Source organism: Tyto alba, unplaced genomic scaffold, assembly GCF_018691265.1.
Source record: "Tyto alba isolate M040663 unplaced genomic scaffold, T.alba_DEE_v4.0 Super-Scaffold_20000042, whole genome shotgun sequence".
Lineage (NCBI taxonomy): Eukaryota > Metazoa > Chordata > Aves > Strigiformes > Tytonidae > Tyto > Tyto alba.
Genome location: NW_024881293.1, coordinates 10,269,894 through 10,288,445, shown reverse-complemented (window position 1 = coordinate 10,288,445; position 18,552 = coordinate 10,269,894). Strand labels below are relative to the sequence as shown.

Below are 18,552 nucleotides of genomic sequence, written 5' to 3'. Positions count from 1 at the left end.
AGGTCCCCCCTTCCCTCCTGCCGGTGCCTTTGGCAAGAGCCCCACGTTTCAAAAGGCCGGGCAGATAGCAGTGGTTCTGGTCTGCCAGCGCTTTCCTTCTTGGGGATAAATCCAACCCAAGATATCCTCCTGCTGCTGCCGTGTTAGGTCTATTTTTATGTTGTCATCCTTATCTGGTGTGCTTTTTTCTATGACGCTGCTGGAATTTTTTGTTCTTATCCTGGGACATGGAAGGGGCACAGATCCAACATAAGCAATGGGAAATTTAAGAAAAAAAACCAAAACAAAACAAAACAAATTTTGACAAGAACGGGTGGCAGGGAAAAGGAAGGAGCAGGGGGCGATTTGCCACAGCGGTTTATTTTTCAGCTCCGTGAGGCAGCGCTGCGGCTGGTTCGCAGTCCGCTCTCCGGGCCGGGCTTGCAGCGTTTCCCCTCCCGGTTCCCCGCGGGCAGGAGCGCGGCCCGTCCTGTCCCGGGGCCAGGGAAGGCGCTCGACAGCCCCGGGGCTCCGGTTCATCTCCCGCCATGGGCGAGCGCCGCGGGGGCGGCCCGGGCCTGCCCAGAGCCCGCGGCCGACGGTTTCTGGGCCGGCAGCCGCCGCTGCCCGCGGGGAGAGGCACGGCGCCGGGGGATCCCGGAGCCGCTCCCAGCGCCGCGGGGCCTGCTGCCGCTGCAGCAGCCGGGGGCTGAGCCCGCCGTTCCCAGTTCCCTCCGTCGCGTTCCCGGTGCTCCCGGTTCCCCCGCCCTATTCCCGGTTCTCGCCGCTCCCGTTTCCCCCGTCCCTCTCCCGGTTTCCCGCCGGTTGCCGGCTTCCCCCGTCCCGCTCCCGGTTCCCCGGCCCCGCCCACTTCCGGCCCGGAAGTCCGTGTCCCCCCCCAAGATGGCGGCGCGGAATAAGGAAGTGCGGAGCGGTGGTGGCCGCCGGGCGGGAGCCTGACCCTCCCACCCGCCCCGGGACGCAGGTAAGGGCCGCCCGCCCCCCCCCGGCGCCCCCTGCGCCGCCGCACCCCGGCCCGGCCCCCTCGGCGCGGGGAGAGCCCTGGGCCGGGGCGGTTGTTGTTGGGGGGGTGGGGGTGTCGCGGCCTCCCGGTGTGCCGCCTGCCCGGGGCCGCTTGTCGCCGCGGCCTCGGGGAGGGCGGGAAGCCACCGGTGTGGGTGCAGCGGGCGCAACGCCCCCCCCCACCCCCCCCCTCCTCGGCCCCGGCCGGCGGCTCGCTGGTGTTTCTCCACGCGTGTCCGTCTCGGGGGGGTCCCACGGGCGGAGCCGCGGTCGCTGCCGTGGAACGGTTACCGGTGGCGGAGCCGGGCCCCGGGGGCGGCTGCGGGGAGCGTCGGCGCCCGCCGCTACCGCTCTCCGCCGGCGGCGGAAACCGAAAGGCGCTGCGGGGTGAAGTTCTCCCGGGGCCGGTTCTCCCGCGCCGGTCCCGGGTTCAGGGCACGGACCGGGCTCTTCTCACGCTGCCCCGGAGCGCGGCCCGGCAGCTCTCGCCGCCGTAGCGGCTGGGATGGCAGCGGCCAGCAAACGCGTTTTCCTGCCCTCCTCGGTCAGGTGCTTTTAAACCGAGTGCTCTAACGATGGAGACCGAAATCCATCGTGGGCCAAGGCCTCCGTTGCCAAGTTTCTGCCTGTTGTGGTGTAGCTCTTAATGGCCCAATTAAGAGCCTCTGAAAAACAGAGCTTATGCTAACAGACTCTTAACTCTAGTGCTGTTAGTGGTCACCGCTGTAACTGGGTCCTTAACATAATTAAATACTAATGTAAGGTTCAAGAAAGAGCTCCGTTCTCAGAAGTAACCATAAGTATCAGCATAAGAACTGTGACTTTAGATAAACATGCTTGTATTTACAATTAAAACAAGATGGTCTTTTGATGGGCAAGTTCTGCAGGTTCAGTGATGGCATCCAAAAGCCTGTAAGGGGTTTTCTGGTTCGTGCACTATGACTGTTGTAAATTTAGTGGGCAGAAAGATATGGGCTGTACCTGTGCGGTGCTGTGGTCTTCTGCAGATTATCTACGTGTCATCTGAAACATTGAGCTCTCTCTGACATAGGTGGGTATGTCTAAAAGGAAGAGCAGCTGGTGTTGGGAATGCATTTAAGTGGAAAATTACGCATTAATACTTCTGCTTTGAGCTCAGGGAACACTGTGCATCCCATATAGCAATAAAATTTTTGTGGAGTTGATTAGGTAGGGTGCCAGCTGGAGGCCTTGGAAGCCTGAATTCTGTTTTCATCTCTGTCTCTTGCTCTTTTTGAGGGGGGGGGTCTGTTTGCTTGATGTTTATGCCCTCGTTTTCCTGAAATAAGCCTATACCTGTAGCAGCAAAACTGATCAGAGTCTCATTCAAACACTAGTGTACTATTTAAAGGAAGAATACTTGAATTATCTAAAATACGTTTTCAATCATTGCCAAAGCAGCAGCCTAAAACCACATGACATCTCGGTGCTTAGCACTGGTATAGTGCAAAGCTGGCATTACCCTGGCGTACCTGAAGTCACTGTAACCTGCCTGCCAGTTTGCCCAGTGTCAGATGCTGAAGTTAACAGAACCGTGATGGGCATTAGACGGTCCTTGTCTAATTAAACAGTGGCATTTTTTTATCTGGAGCTGTTGCATGTAGAAGCTAGGATGGCTGACTGAAGTTGAAAAAGAAAGGTATGCTTCCCCCACCTGCTTCCTTCGACAGTGTTTTGCCTGTTCTCGGAATCATACTTGTTCTTTTGCTGGGCTTTCAGGCCAGCTGAAAGAGAAGATATTTTTTCTTTATAGAGGAAAATGTAACTGTAAACCCACAGAACTTGACAGGAGATGGCACGGCCAGTGCATTTTGCAGCTTTTTGTTCTTTAATGAATAGATCTCAAGTCTGATTCTTTTAAAAGCATTCTCAAAGATTTTGCTGAGTTCCATGTGTGGATTTTTCTTCTGTATGAACACACTCTTTTAAAAAAAAAACCCTAGAAATTCTTAAAGTTTTTCTAAATGCAGTTTCCTCCCATACTTTACCTTTTTCAGGGTCTTACATCCTTATCCTCAAACAGGAACAGACTTCTGGAAAATCATTTGTCCCTCCCTTTAGCTGCCTGGTAGCTTGCTGTTGAGTGTTGATGTTTTGTTTTGTGCTTGCTGAGCTCTCCACGCAGTGGATCCCCCTGCTAATCCCCACCGACTTTGGAACAAAACCAGCAGGACCAAGCGTCATGTTTCGTCATGTGCCAGACATGGGACAGGCTGCGTCTGCCAGACTGGACACTCGCTGAAAACCTACAGCTACTTTCATCGCAGGTTTTTTTTTTTAACACTAAAGTATACATGGACAGAAATATTTTTTAAATTTTTTGTTTAAAATATTAAGCGTGTGGTGTGTTTGAGGGTTATGTTTTCTGACTGAATAGGCCTTTTTAATGGTTGTTATAGATCCCTGAAATTGGAGGGTCAATAATAAAAATGCTGACACAGGTTTAAAGCTTTTTGAATAGTGACACTGTAATAAAGAGCCAACTGTGTAGTCACTGAATAGTGCGCTGTGATTTTTTAACCGTGAGAGTCTGGATCTCTCAGGAAAGCCTTCTAGGCTTAATTAGGAGTTTTATATTCTCCCGAAACATTTTTTCAGCTTAAAACTCTTCAGTCTTTTTTGGTAACACGATCAAGGTCCGTAAACACATAGCTATGAAAGGGGCGAATACACGCCTCTTTCACAGAGAAAGTACACGCTGAGCATGCCTGAAGGCTGGCTGGTTTGAAATGCTGTTTATGTGCTTATGATCAATAGGGAAGCAGGCTTTGATGTCCTGGAATATTTTCCCCACTGAGAATGGCTGCGTGTGAAACAGATCATCGAGACCTGCTTGGCTCCAGTGGAGAGGGCTTCTTCCAACATGTCTCTCGTGATTGAAACTGGGGGTAGAGAATCAGGGACCTGTGTTTTCTTGGCTTCTGACCCAAGTTCTTTGTGCTCTTCTCTTCCCCTTTAATTAAGCAGTGTAATACCGCACTTCTACCTCACAGGTGTGCTTCTGAGGCCGACTTCATTACCGCTTGTGTTACAGCTCTGTCCAGCTGCGCGTCGCTGCTACCGGACCATGGCTGTGCTGTGCGCCGGGGCTGGCAGCCAGCACCCGTCACACTCTTGCTGTGCTGTGTCTTCTTCAGGACCATATTCGTGACAGGCATGAGAAGGGGGGCAGCCCCCAGGCTCCCCGGGCTCTGCCCCACTGGTGGGGGCTGTTCAAGCCCTTGCTTTTGAGAACCTTTTTGTGCATTTGTTTTCTGAGCCGCTGGACTGCCTCAACCCGAGCTCTGCCTTACAGGGCTTGCGTGTTTACGCTTTGGGAATTTCAGTGCATGGTTGTATGAAGGTGATGCTGTATAGATTTACACAAAAATGTGCTGAGTGTTTCTTGGCAGAAGCGCGTGTAGTGTATGGGGAGGCGTTTTTGCTCTGTCCAGAAATAGTCATGCCTCTTCTCTCAGGTGGAAGAGCAGGGACAGTTGGAACCTGTCTCTGCCCTACAAGCAAGCTTTACTTCGAGTCTGTGTGGATCCCTCTTGGAGCAATATTTAATTGCTCAAAGCAGAAGATTTGAATCTGGAGACAGACCATTAGAGTGAGAGCAGCCTGTGAGCGGAGGGGACAGCAGTCTGCTTCACAGCTGCTTCATTGTGGGGAGATAACACGAAACTTGGAATGGTAAAGCGGGGACCTGCCAGCTCTGCTGGTGGAGAAACAGAGTCCAGGGAAGCAGGGAGGTAATGTTGTGGAGTCACCATGAGCTGAATGAATGAAAAGTGAGGTCAGCGTTGCAGGTAGCATCAGCATTTAAATTTAATTGTTCAGCCTTGAAACAAAAGTATCTGTGGAAGATTTAAGACAATTTATGTCAGTGGAGAGATTAACAAACCTCTCTGTTGTTGCTACAGCTGCTGTGCTACTTAATTGCCTAATATTAATCCCTGGAAATTCAGGGAATGGCACATTGGGGCAGATGCCAGCAACAAGTCTCCAGATTAAGCCTTTTCCCTCTCATTATTTAGTCTTGCATTTCTGTGCAAGGAGTAAGGCCACTGTAACTCTCACAAGTATCCAGACAGCACCAAGGAGTGTCCTGGTGTTGGGCAGTGCAGTTCTGGGTGTGGAGCACAGGCCTTGGCTGGTGCAAAGGTGCTTTATACTGGGGCTGATCCCTCTCATGGTGGGGAGGGGGAGGTCCCTGTTGGTGTTTGGTGGGGTGGAAGGATGATGGGGAGGTGAGCTCCCTTTCCCCACGGGGCCTGAGCTCGTTCCCGTGTGATGGGGTGGTAGTTGCTGTCTGTGCAGTCCATCTCTGTGCGTGGGTGCACGTGGCCGTGCTGTGCAGCACTTCCTTGCTGATGGTATGGCTGTTTCCATGGCAGACCTGTATTGTATAAATATAGCCACCGTACTCCTCCCCAGTCAGTCAGATTCTGCCCTGCCTTTGTCAGCTGCAGTTCCTTGTTCTGTTCCTTGTCCTTGCATCTGCTCTTACAATCCTTGCAACCTGTCCTGTCTTGGATTGTGGTGTTTTTCAACTTCTTCTTTTTTTTTTTTTTTTTTCCTGGCAGTTATAGTAATAGTCTGTTACACCCTAATTTAAACCTGTCTGACTTACTTCAACTCTATCTGTGTGAGACAGTTAATATTTTATTGTAAAGAAGACTTTTCCCTCCAAAAAGTTGTCTTTGATTATTTTTTTCTTTTCCTGTATGGGCTGAGCTTCTCGTGGGAAGGAGCTAGCACTGCTTGAAGGGAAAAGCTCTTCCTTTTCATTCTAGAAACACCGCTGTCTTTGGAGGGCAAGTTTGCTCTTTTGCCTGCACCACCATATATCTTACACAGATCTGGCAAGAAGCTTTGAAATTATCTCAGTTCTTCTTCCCTTTGTTTGCACACTGTCTAATTCCAGCAGTTAATCTGTCAAATAGGTTGTTTCACACTGCAATTCCGTATTGAGTTGCACAGCCCAGGTAAGTAGCAAGGTTTGCCTCTTTTATTCTCGGTGTTGCTCACAAGCCTGGCCGTGCTGTGCCTACATGCTTACAGGTTGAAGTCTGTGCAGACCAAATGCTCCCAAGCATGCTCTTCCTTGCCAAAAGTGTTCAGGAGATCAAGGTGGCTTAAAGTGCTTGGGCTAGGATGCCCTAAAGTGATTCCATTTTCATCACAGATAATATCTTTTTGATTGATATTATCCATTGTGTTTGTAACTGGACTGAGTACCGGAAGGGTAGATCCTAGCTTCTCTCTCTTGGCTTTCCTGCTTCTCCCAGAGACTCGCTGCTGGTGGCAGTGATGGAGGATCTGATTCCAACTCTTCCCTTCTCATCCTTCATGACAAAGTGCTGTTTGGTCTAAACTGTCCAAAAATATGGCAAAGAGAAACATAAAAGAGGAACTTGAAGCTAGCTTGACGCTCGAGACGTAAAACTGGCTTTTAAGAGTTCTGGAGTATTAAGTTCCCATTTCTTTGGGCGGTTTTGCACTAATTATGCTCTGAAGAATTCCCTCCAGCTGCAGCTCCCCTGGGTGCCCGTGTCGATGGCTCCCCGGCAGCAGTGCGTTGGTGGAAGGGGTGGATGGAGCAGGGTGGGGCACAAGGCTTGGGGCTCCCCTCCTGCTTCATGGGTGTGGGTGGGCAGGTGGAAGCGGAATTAATCTGCAAGCAGGAGAGGGAATTAGATCAAATTGCTGAGGTCTTTTTTGTCATTATGGAGTGCATGGTAATTCACGATCAGCAGGTTTAGCTCTGACTGTTCTGTGCATACCTGTGGTTTCCTTGCTATCTTCTTTTAATGGAGACAATTTAAAATATACTAACAAAGACTGAAACACAACAGGAGGAAGTGCTTGCATTTACTGTGTGTACAATGGGTTCTTTTCACCTCTCTTGATGCAGATACGGGTGAGCTGAGCCCTTACCCACAGCTCTATCGATCCTGATTATCGCAGAGCTGTTCATGATGTTTTTCAAATTGGAAACTGTCTGCTGCAGTGCTGGTCCATTAAATTTCTAAAAAGCTCAAGCTGTTAAAAGTTGAAATTTGTGCTCTGTAACCTCCAGGTGTGATGAATTCCAGACTAAAGCTGCCCCTTACCACCTGGGCTGAATAGCAAACCTTTAAGCAAACTGTTATTAATATTGAAACCGTTCCTATAGCTTAATCAGAAGAACTCGTGATATAATCAAATTGCTCACGGGGCTTTATCACGCTTTGCAGGGAACCAGTTTCATTATTAAACATAAGCTGCTCAGCCGTAAAGGAGCAAGTCCGATTTTTTTTCAGGGTTGTGTAATCATTGCTTGAGTGCCATCACCCTGAATCTGGGAGATCCCTTTGCTGTTTCTTAGCAATGCTTGCAGAAGAGAATTGCTGATGTACTTGCAGTTCGGAACCTTATCCTTGTGGTGTTGGGGTTCCCTTACGTTCTGTCCCAGGCACCACTTGTACCAGGTGCTGGTCTGCAGAGCTGCTGTTCTCTCCCAGCCTTTATCCTTTCATGCCGCCTTTAACGCTGCTGCTGGTGATGGAAGCCTCGTCTGTCGTGATTCTAGAAAACTTCTCGGCTTGGTTGGAAGTGAGCTGCTTTACAGATTTGGCTTTGAGATCATTTTTTTGTAATTATATGGGTTTTGTGGCACGGAAATGAAAAAATCCATTACAGTGATTTTTTTTTTTTTTTTTTTTTTTCCATTTTTTTTTTATCAGATTTATCCTTGCACTCTGGTTTTTTTTTTGGTGTTGATTGTGGTGTTTTTTTTGGTTGGTTGGTTTTGGCTTTTTTTTTTTTTTGGTGGGTTTGGTTTTTTAGGTCTCCTGCTCCCTGAATAGTTATCATGGCACTGGAGCGCTTCAGCTAATTCTATATAATGAATAGCCCATCTGTAAAACCAGTCTAATTACTTTGCATTTATATTTTGAGGCATAACCCACTTGGGAAGTTTTCTGAAATTCCTTGTTAGTGTTTGGTACCTCCTGGTCCTACCAACCGTTTCCTCTGCTCATGGGCTGTGACGTGTGCCACACACCGGGGTTCATTTTGCTATGTCCTAGTATGACTTCTGTCATTGAGTTCGAGGTCACTGTTTTCCATGATTCTGCGTTCTGTATTTTCTAGTGCTTTGAAAAACTTTAGTCAGTTCTCAATTCTTGAATTTGGTGGTAGCACTCTGCTTGTTTAGTTTTTTTTTTTTTTCTAAGTAGAAATTTTAAAAGTGAATAATCAGCAAACATCCCAAGCCTGGTTCTCAAAGGCTAAGAAGGCAGGGGAGGGTTTTTCAAGTTTTTTTTCATCTGTGACTCTGTGGTTTGAATCTTAGATGGTATCAGAGGTTATATTCAAACTTGAGGAAAAAATAAGTGCTAGGCTATGTAAATAGAACCCTTCTTGACTGTTAAGATCAAAAATTGATATCAGTAATTAAATTTTTGTCCACTGTTGGCCTTGGAGTTTCTCGTATTCCCAAGTCAAATTAGTTGCTGATAGCACCCTAGTATATATATCTTTTAAATAAAATAATCTGGTGGGCCACTTGCATACTTCTGTAACAAGATCTTGAGCTAGAGAGCTCTGGTTTGCCTTTATGGTGGGAACTGTTACTTTGTTGAAGTATATTTGGGAAGAGAATTGGAAAAATGCTTAAGAAAAAGTTTGCTGTAATGGTTCACTGGCAAACTGTGGGCCTCTTGTGTTTATCAGTTTTTATTGTTACAATGACAGGATGGGATGTGGAAATGAGAGCTCTTTGGCTTCCAAGGAACTTGCTGATTTTCTTGGTTTTCTGTGATGAGGCTGCCTGGAGTATGGTAAGACAAACACATGCTGAAGGCTGTTTCTACTTCTGCTCTCATGATGGGTATTGTCCTGCCATCCTTGGGCTCACGTAGATCACATAAACAGGCTTTACTGAGTTTCTTCTTTAGTTTGTTCTTGGAATTTGAGTAAGTCACTTTAATCTCTTCAGAGGTATTATGTCATGCAAATTCAATTCATTATCTTTTACCATCTGACCATTGCTTAAGCGTAGAGGTTGACAGATCCTTACGCGGTTTTCCTTCGTTTTGCTAATTATGATCTGTTGTGCAAGAGTTTTCCTAAGGTCCTAATGCTGCTTTAGAGAAAGGCGCTGTTCTGCAGAGAATCCAGCTAGTGAAATCTGGTGTTGTCAAGACATGAGATAATGTAGAGCAGGCAGGGAGAAATTCTGATATTGATTTTATCCTTCATAAGTTACTTTGGATGTGTAAGTAAAGCTGTGTATTTGCTGCAGCTGTTACGGGAATAGCTGCTTCTGATTGCCTATCGAAAGCTGTTACAAATAATAATAAAAAAAAAAAAAAGGCAGCAAAACCCCTCAAGTCTCTGGTGAAAAGAACAGATGCAGTATTTTAAAGGCACCAGAGGGTATCGATATCTCTAAAACAGTCAGTGACGTTGACCCTTAGATCAGCAAACCTCACCACCTCTGTTCAGGAGCAACCGAGCCATATTTAAAGGTAATCTTTACAAACTAAAAAGGGACCTTCCACCCAAACCCAGAACTGTGCCATTTGTAGCTCTATATAGCATTTGAAAATAGCCTTGTAAAGTTTTTCCTGTTACTGTGTCTTCCTTACAGCCGCGTACCACCAACGTGTCTCTCGAGTTGGAAGGCTGGAGGATCTTAGAGCAGGTTGATGGAACTGGGAAACAAGCCTCATTGTAGGTCTCTGCTCCCCACTGCCTCATTTGGGGGCTGGGAGGTTGTAGCACAGGCTTAATTTATAATCTTGGTCCTCTTGTCAAATCCACAAAGACAAGAAGAAAAGCTGTGAATTTTATGATTGGCGGAAGGAATGAGGCAGAGATATTTTTTAAGCAAACCCTTCAATTTAATCTGTTTTGTGCTCTGGAGATAAGTGGAGTCATGATAAGCATTTGTCTTCCCTCTTACTACTTTCTTCCTTAATTGTAACTTAGAATTTCACAGGATCTCTTGTGGACCACCAGTGGCATCAGAGAACAAGTTAAAGGAAAGAGGAAAGCAGCCCTACAGCCCAGAGAGGAAGGCATCTCCTGGGATGACTGTGTAGCCATCATCCTGGAGCATAGGGTGTTTCATTTCTCACTGGTGAAGCTTTTTACTGCATCTCCTCACAAGGGGCTTGGGGTCAAAGTCTGCATTTATGCATCCCTGTTCAGAGTTCTGTTGCAATAAATCACATGGCCTGTGAGACAGAAGTCCTTGAATATTTTAATATCTTCACAGTCTTTTGTGCACAGAGCCACTTGATAGGTGGGATATGAACGTTGGGCTGCCTGAGGAAGTTAATCTGCAGTCCTTTGCCTTCAGGAAATGTAACCTAAGGAAGCTTTGGTTAAATAACAGGACTTCAGTACCAACACTTAATCTGTGCATGAGTGGGGCCAGAGCACTTGCTAGTCATGCTGCTGCTTCTGCAGCTGTGCTGGTGAGCTGACTTTTGTCAAGGAAGGCTGTGATTAAGCAGCTTCTAATGAGGCTTCAAGACTACAAGTGGTCGACAGGCTGTTTTTTGGGAACTCTGGTGCTAACGTTTGACTAATAAATCAAGAGGCCCGAGGCCAGTATAACAGTATTAATTAGGAAGCTGGGGTGCTAGCTAAGTGTTTTTTAGCTATTTTTTGCTCCTGGGCTTATGGACTATAAAGCCTGAGTGTGGATTTTATGGTGTAGTAAAAAGAAACACTTCTTCTTGTAAAAGAATGAGACTGCAGTAAATCTCTGGTGAAATAAAGCCAGTGAAAAGGATCTAGGTGATCCCAAGCTTTTGTGAAGAATATTTATTCTGTTAGTGATTAATTAAAAAGGTCTGAGATTTTTGTAGCTTAATGATGTTTTCAGGTAGCTGGGTGTTACTTCTGGTGGTGTATAAACTTTATTCTCTGAAAGTGAAGCTTCGTTGTGCGTTCCTAGGGAAAATGCTTGCAACTTGGTCACTTAATCCTTTTTTTTTTTTTTTTTTTTTTTTTAAGAATTTGTCAGGCTATGGGAAGAGGCAAAGATGGGATTAGCAAACTCCAGTCTGTTTAAACCCAGTGCTGGCCAGCCTGCTCCTGGGGAAGTTGCCTCCTGCTCTGCAGCCCCACCCCGGGGAGCCGCAGCCTGCACCCCGCACGGGCTTGCGAGCTGATGTAAACCCTGTACATCCCAGTGTGACTGCCTGCTCGGCTAAAATGGGAGGGGGAATACTTTCTTAAACCGCAAAGTGCTTAGCCTCTGGCAAATGATTTAATTCAGTCTGGAAGCCTGTGTCTTGTGAAGGCATTTGTGCGCCCGCAGTCTGTTGGAGGAGCAGAGGCAGCGGCATTGCCGGTCGCTGCTCCTCACCCCGAAGGTCCCCGGGCTGCGAGGGCTTTGCCTGGGAACTTGTCACTGGGAGATTGGTGTCAGCCTCTCCTGCCTGGGCTCAGCGGGGATGTCCTTGGTCCCCTGTGGGCTCTGCAGCCTGCACCATACGAGCCCTGCTTGGAGAGCAGTCCTGGCATGGCTGCTGTCACCAGAGAAAGAAAGAAAGAGTCACTTTAATTTTGCTTTCCATTACCAATGCAGAAATAATCTTGTCTGCTGAAAGGTCACTGATTTTTAAAGGGAGTCTGACTCAGAAATGACTTTTCAAAAATACTGGTTGTAGCAATGATCAAAGCTGGTGTATTTTAAATTGAACCTTCAGTTTGTGCTACTGCTTGGCTAGCTTGCTCAATGAGAATGTGTTGGCCAGTTCTCTTTACTTGGCTGTCATGCTGCGGGCTGCTGGTGGCAGACAGGGTCATGGGAGGCACAAGAGGGGCAAAGGAAGATCCCGTGGAAGTGAAGACATACCGGATGCTTTTCTCTCACTCCCCTGGTTGTATAGGTTGCTTTTACCACCTCTTTTTTAAAATCTAATAAATCCAATTGGAGATTGGTGTTCTTTGAGGTTATGGGGAATTTAGCAGGAAAAAAAACAAACCAAAACAACCCAGAACTGACTTTGAAGGTTTTGTCTGAGAAGTTGCACTGAAGGCCGGTTAATCCCTGCCAGAGCAGTATTCTTGCTTTAGCAAGCACAATTCTGAAATCTCATCTTCTAGCAACAGGGAAAATGCCAGACAGCTGATAAGTTCTTATATTTGTTAGATTAACAGTATTAATGCTAAAAGTATAGTTTCCGGTTTGACCTTTGTGCGTAGCAGTGGCAAAAAGTATTAGTGCACACTGAACATCTGCTGTGAAATGAGGGAGACATCAAAGTGCAGCGAGATCAGAGATGTGAGCGCACGCTGACCCCGCGAGGTGGTTCACTCATTGCTCAGCACGGCCAGCGGTGCTCCCTGGAGCGACGTTCCACCTACGTAGCATATTTTAATGAAAACAAGTGATTTGGGACAACTGGTTGTCATGAGTTTGCATAGAAGTGCAGAATCTTTCTGTATATTAGACAAGAAAATTCCTCAAGCTAAAAGCCAGCTGTGTGTCTACTGCAGAAATCACAGATGATTGTGATGATCTGCCAGACTTCTGCAGTGTTTGCAGTAGGGCTGGAGAGGTGTGTTTAATGTAAGTTCGCAGGTCTGGGTGAAATCCAGGTGTGGTGATATTTGAGAACTCTGTTTCCCAGTAAAAACCTCTCTTTTATAAAGAGGCAGCAGGCATTTCACAGACTGACGTCTGTTTACTGATCTCTTTGCTACGCTCGGTCTTAGAAGTGTTCTGTTTTGTTATTTTTCCTCCCCTTTCATAAAATTTAGATGTGCGTTTCTTTTCCACCCCAGGACATGGTGCAGGGTGAAGAGCACAGATAAAGAACCTTCCACCACTCCACAGCCTGTTCCGCCTGCCCTGAGGACTTAATGCGGCAGGACGCAGGCTGATGCCCTCAGCACACCCTGCCATGGATGGGGGGAAGAGCTATCCGCAGCACGAGCACCAGCAGTCCGGCAGTACCCTCTACAGCATCCAGCTTGCCGTGCCAGCCATGGAGGTGAGGGCCCCCGCAGCCCCTCGGGGAGGGGTGGGGAGAGGCTCTTCTGAAGGTGTCCCCAGAAGGGCTCTGGGCAGAGCACTCCAGCCTGTCAGAGCCTGGGAGTCCTTGTGCAGGTTTACAGGAGCTTTTACCGGACTCTCTAGGCAGTTGTCCAGGGGCATGAAGCGTAGATTGGGAATGCTGGAGGGTTGAGGTGATGGCTCTCTGCTGCCTTTAAAGTGGGAGGAGGAAAACAAGGCTGCTGCGATTAAAACAATGCCTCTCTAAAAGCCGGTAGGTGCCAGGCTCCTTGGGAAGGGACTAGAGTTTACACAGGATTGCAAACTTTGTTTCTGCCCCAGCTTGTCCTCCAGAGACATGCTAAATCTATTGCTGGGTCCAGCTGTGCCTTTTTTGAGAGTGGCAGAGATGAATAGGGTTGTATTTGTTCTGATAGGGCTGCTAAAACAAGACTGTGTCCCTGATGCATTTGTTCTGAACAGGGCAAAAAGCAAACCTCTATCCCAAAATAGCTTATAAGTTCCTGAAGTTTTCGGTTTATAACTCTTGTTTGAGTTTTGTCACGTGTAGGAATACAGAGGTTAAAAGACCCATTTCACCAAGTGCGTGTTGCTTCAAGCATGAGGTAACATTGCTTTGGACACAAAAAAGGACCGATTAAAGGCTGATCTGTAGCTGAGTAATAAGATACTGTATTATTTCCATGACTGTATTGGTACATACTAAGCTAAAAGCTTCCTGTTAATGTTGGAGACTGTTAGGGAGGTGGGAAGACGAAGAGAAAAGAACAATTTTTTTGGATGTTTACCTATGCCAGCCAATTTCAAGTTAATGGGTTGGTGCTCGCTTTCTGCAGAGTCTGAGGTTAAAGAGCTAGGAAAGAGGACTGCCCCTATTGTTCTCCTGGGGACAGTGATAGGAAAGCAGGCTCAAAAGCTGAAACTGGAGTGCAGCACCCGATTTCTCCTACTGTGAGAGATGAAGAGCCACCTCTGCTTGTGGAGAGTGCTGAGGATGGGAAGTCATGAGCCTCCCTGGCCTCAGATCTGCAGGTACCAGTCCTCTGCTGCTGTAACTGTTCTGGTTTCTCCTTGCAGAATTCCATGCTGGCTGCCGACTCATGGAGTAGCTGCTACCCTGCCTCTTTCCCAGCCTCATCTTTCCCAAGTGAAAACCAGTGAGTGCTGTTCTTCTTTGTATAATTCCCCTCTGCTCTTGCATACCCCGTGATTCAACTGTTTCTTTATTGCTTTCCTTGTTTACTTTATTTCACTAACTGATGGGGAAATAATTGCATCACACACTGATCTTGTGGCATTTCATAAACTGCTGCATCTTGGAAAAAGCAGCAAACGTGTTTTTTGGGTTTTGTTTTTTTTTTTTTTTTTTTTTCCTAAATGAGAGAAAAACTTTGATTTCTGGTAAACCTGGAGGCTGCTGTAAGGGAGGAACAGCCTTGTTTTAGCCTGGATTTGTTACACTAATGGAGTTCCTAAAAACACCCTATTAGCACAATCTAGCTGAGCAAATGCATCATGCAATCTCTAGCTTTATACAGATGGTGCAGACAAGGAAGAAAGTATTACTGGTACCAGACTGCAGACTTACAGATGAAGTGAAGTTAAAAATCTTTTGCTGTGTAGGTGACTGGAAGCTGACTAAATACTATCATCTCATGTTTATAGTGAAAAAATGTGCACAGCCCCCAGCTGCGCAACCCAGAGCTCATCAAGAGTCATGACTTTTTCCTCTGGTTATAACCGATGTTCTTCACTGATAACATCACCCCCCCCCCAAGGTGTGAGGTGATGAGTACAGGCTCGTGTGAGAAACTGTGACTGACTTCTAAGTAAAGCTACCTGGTATACAGCACAGTTCAGTGCTGTAAAGTGGAGTTGTGACGGGCTTCAGTAACCTTTGTGTAGTAACAGTGGCCCTGTGTGATGGGCAGAACATCAGCCATGTGTTTTCTAGATTCAGTGCAAAAACTTTTCTAAATTACATGCCCAGAATTTTTGAGGGATCTTTGCGTAACAGTATACATTGTTCTTCCTTCTCCACCTTTATGATGAAACTCCACCCTGGGTCAGAAGGGGTAGGATATGACAGGAGACGTTTGGGATAACATAAAGTGGCCTTGTGCCACCACCAAGTGACTTGGAGTAAAGCTATTGGGGCTGGGAGGTGCTGATTGCTGGGAAGGTTTGAAGGCTGATTGACATTGACGGCTGCTTTGGTCTTTTTGTGAATACAGGGAGTGGCACAGATATACAGGATGTGTTTTTATTTAGGTCAGAGGTGGGAGGAAGGAAAAAAGAAAAGAAACAGAACTTGATATTATGAGCTAATGACTGTGTTCCAGGTGCTCAAGGATTTAGTGCAACCTGCTTCCTAAAGGGGTTTTAGCATCTTTGTGGAAAAGCAGAGATCCATCCTCGTGAGTGTCTAAGTTCCAGCCTGGCTGGCAGCAGTGAGAATCAGCTCGTCTCTGCATTAGTAGCTCTTGCTTCCCGTGTGCCCGATCAGCCTCGGTCTGCTGAGTGATCCAGCCGGCCAGGCGAGGCTGGATGGAGCGGGGCCGCTCCTGACATTGCCAAGGTGTCCCGCAGGTGCTGAATGGAGGGAGCTCTGCCTGGCTAGTTACTCCCCAAAGTGAGAATTTGAGAGGAGTTATCAGATAAGTTCAGTATCTTTGCTTTTAGCTAGCCTGGCTCTGATTGGAAGAGGGTGTACTTTTTGAGCATGATTCCTGTAAATTACTCTTTGTGAATCCTCGAGAGAGCTATAACAGATTTTCTGTTTTGCTGTATTGAACCACAAGATTAGATTGTGTTTATCTATTGTGTTGTTTTTTTTTTTTTATTTTTTTCCTTTGACCATTTGTTCTGGTTTTGCCCCTCGCTTTCTTCCTGTTTAGTGCTGCTCATGTCGACTCTGCTGGAAATGTTATAGCCTTGATCCTGCAAAGACATGCCTGGATTTAACACAAATGTAAACTTGTTGACTTTGCTATAGTTACTTTTGGAAATGAGGCGCATTGTAGTAATTATTTGCTAGAGAATGATTTAACCAAGGCTGCACCTTCCTGTTTTTCATATCCTGATAATTGTAAAAAAAATTACCTTTCAGGTGAAATTTTCCGTGTCTGTATTTCACAAAAAAAGTCTGCCCTTCTGTATTTGAAAACTGCAGCTGAGTCTTTTTTAGGTGGATTTAGGGTTAGGGTGTTACAGGTAGGAATCCTGAAAGGGATGGAAGCACTGAGAAATGGGATTTTAAAGGGAGTTGTAATTATAGCCCATGTTGTAAAATAAAAAAATGCAGATGGTATGAAAGTTAGTACAAGTTTCTCTTCAAAATCTTTGCAGAAATCTCATTTGCAAGGGGCTGTGTTTGGACATGGCTTATTCTCATAGCAATAGCTTTGTCCTGAAGCAGGTTTTTCCAGTTTCCTTTCAGTAGTTAACTTTCATGCTAGAGAAATTCTTTAAAAGATACCAAAGCTTGCCTCTTTAGTTCAGATTTTCTTAACCTGAAAAATGTAAACAGTGTATTAAATCTTGCTGAAAGAACAAATGAGGTTCAGGTCCCCCGCAGGGAAGAGCTGGAGCTCAGTTTGTTTTTAAGGCAATTTTCACTGAAGAGCTGGGCTTCCTTTGTGGCTTTAGGCTCAATACGTTCCTTGCTTCAGGGAAATCTGTGTCAGTCCAGTTGTGCTGTTGGAAGTGGTGTCAAAAATCTGCAAAAAAATATTTCTCAAAACCTGGAGCAAAGCTTTCTTTCCCAGTTTCCAAAACACCCCCCCCCCCCCCCCCTTCTTGCCATTTTCATGCCCTTTTCCACTTTGTCACCTCTGTATGGAGTATTGCTTGCTAAAATAGTAAAGCAGGCTTTGAAAAACATGGATTGGTCTCACAATGGGGAAGAAGAGTGCCAGACCAATGCTGAAGCAGCCTGTGACCTCACCAGCTCATCGCTGATCTTCACTGGCTCGAGATGTGGAGTTTGTGTCTCTGAATGGAGGGCTGTGACATCAGAGCATAAAGCCTGGCCAAATACACAGAGGAGGTCTCCAGTGAGGCTGCAGCATGGCCCCAGAAGGGCTGCAGGGATGAGCAGCTGGTGTGAAGCACGCGAGGCAGGCACAGTGTCACAGTAGTCTCAACAAGCGTTCCAGCAAGCTTAAGCTGTCAAAGTACAGAGACCCATCTCCGGGGAGGGATGTGCATTGCATTGCTCGCCTCTGAGATGTGGATTCCTGTAAGAGCCTGTCCACAGTGTGTTCCTCTAGGTCCTGCTCTTCAAAGTCTTGAGCTTCAGGGAAACTGAAGGCAATTATCAATTTATTTCCAAAAGAAGAAAAAAGAAAACAGCAAAACACCCCCCACCCAACATGGGGTATGTGAAGTAGCCCTAGCCCGAGACCCACTGTCTGGACTGATGCCAAATGATCTGTGTCTGTCAGATGTCAGCTCAGGTTTGCTTTGTACCAAACTGTTCTTCTGCTGCTATGGTTAGAGTGGGTGGCAGCAAAAAACACAGTCTTGCTCTTCAAAGCAAATGTCTGAACTTTATATAATCCAAAGATGCTTCCCACCCAGCTTGTAGCATCCCAGGACTCAGGGATGAAAGAATTTCTCTGGGTCAGCTGCTTTATTCCTTAAAGAAGGGTAGGAAATCTCTCTGCAGTGCGACTACTGGTGCTTTTTGGGTTCTGAATGTCACACACCTTCAGGGGCTTTCCTTCACAGCAGTGTCCCTCTAGTTAGATTTCTAAATGTTCTTTTTTCTTGCAGCTGAATTTTTGGACTTGCTTTATTGGCTTGTTTTGCTTGTGGGGCAGGGAGCAGACACTTATTTTTCTTAACTGGTACCTGCTGAAGGACATGTACTGGGTCAGCACACATAACCTCCTCTTCACACAGCAAAATGCTGATTTCTTCAAACTGAGCTCTTCAGCCAGATTCCTTCTTTCTCTTTTGTGAAGGAGTTCAAACAGAAGCAGGAGACCAGCATTCCTTCCCTTTTGTCTGTGTGGTTTCTTTGGGGTGGACTGTCTTTCCACAAAGGAGAGTGGGGTTGATGCTGGCTGAGTTGCAATGGATCGTTCTTCTTGGGGGGCTGCTTGAGCCAGCGCAGCCTCTTCTGTCTGAAGAGCAGAGCACTTCTCTGGACTCAACTTTACCTTAATGCAGAAGTTTCTCTAAGAACCTACAACTAAGTGTGTTTAGTCATTTGGGTTAAAAAAGTCTGGTTTTATTCAGCAAGAAGATCAGCACTTGGTTTTCTGCAGCTGAGAGAAGTAAAATAAGATGACTCCAAACTCCCTAGCATTAACTCATTAAACTCTGATCTCAGCACTGGAGAGATGAGTTGCACTGACTAAATAATAAGCATATGTATTTAATTATGATGAGGTAAATAACTGATGTAGGGCCTTGATTGCTTCAAGAGCCAGCCTCAATGGTTAAAGTGAATCAGTGTGCTGAATGGGACTGGGATAGCGCTTGCCCCCAGCCGTTGGGTGGACCTCAGTCGTGCGTGT

General features: G+C 46.5%; 1 protein-coding gene across 1 annotated transcript in view; it reads left to right on the top strand.

The window, feature by feature from the left end:
* Positions 1 to 877: 877 nt before the first annotated feature.
* The window catches only part of SBNO2 (strawberry notch homolog 2), a 65,130-nt gene continuing 47,455 nt past the window's right edge, over positions 878 to 18,552 (top strand). The window contains exons 1-3 of the mRNA XM_032993449.2: positions 878 to 964; positions 12,796 to 13,004; positions 14,105 to 14,184. Coding sequence (XP_032849340.1) covers positions 12,894 to 13,004; positions 14,105 to 14,184 — 191 coding nt within the window. The 5' untranslated portion in view covers positions 878 to 964; positions 12,796 to 12,893. The remainder of the gene's footprint in view (positions 965 to 12,795; positions 13,005 to 14,104; positions 14,185 to 18,552) is intronic.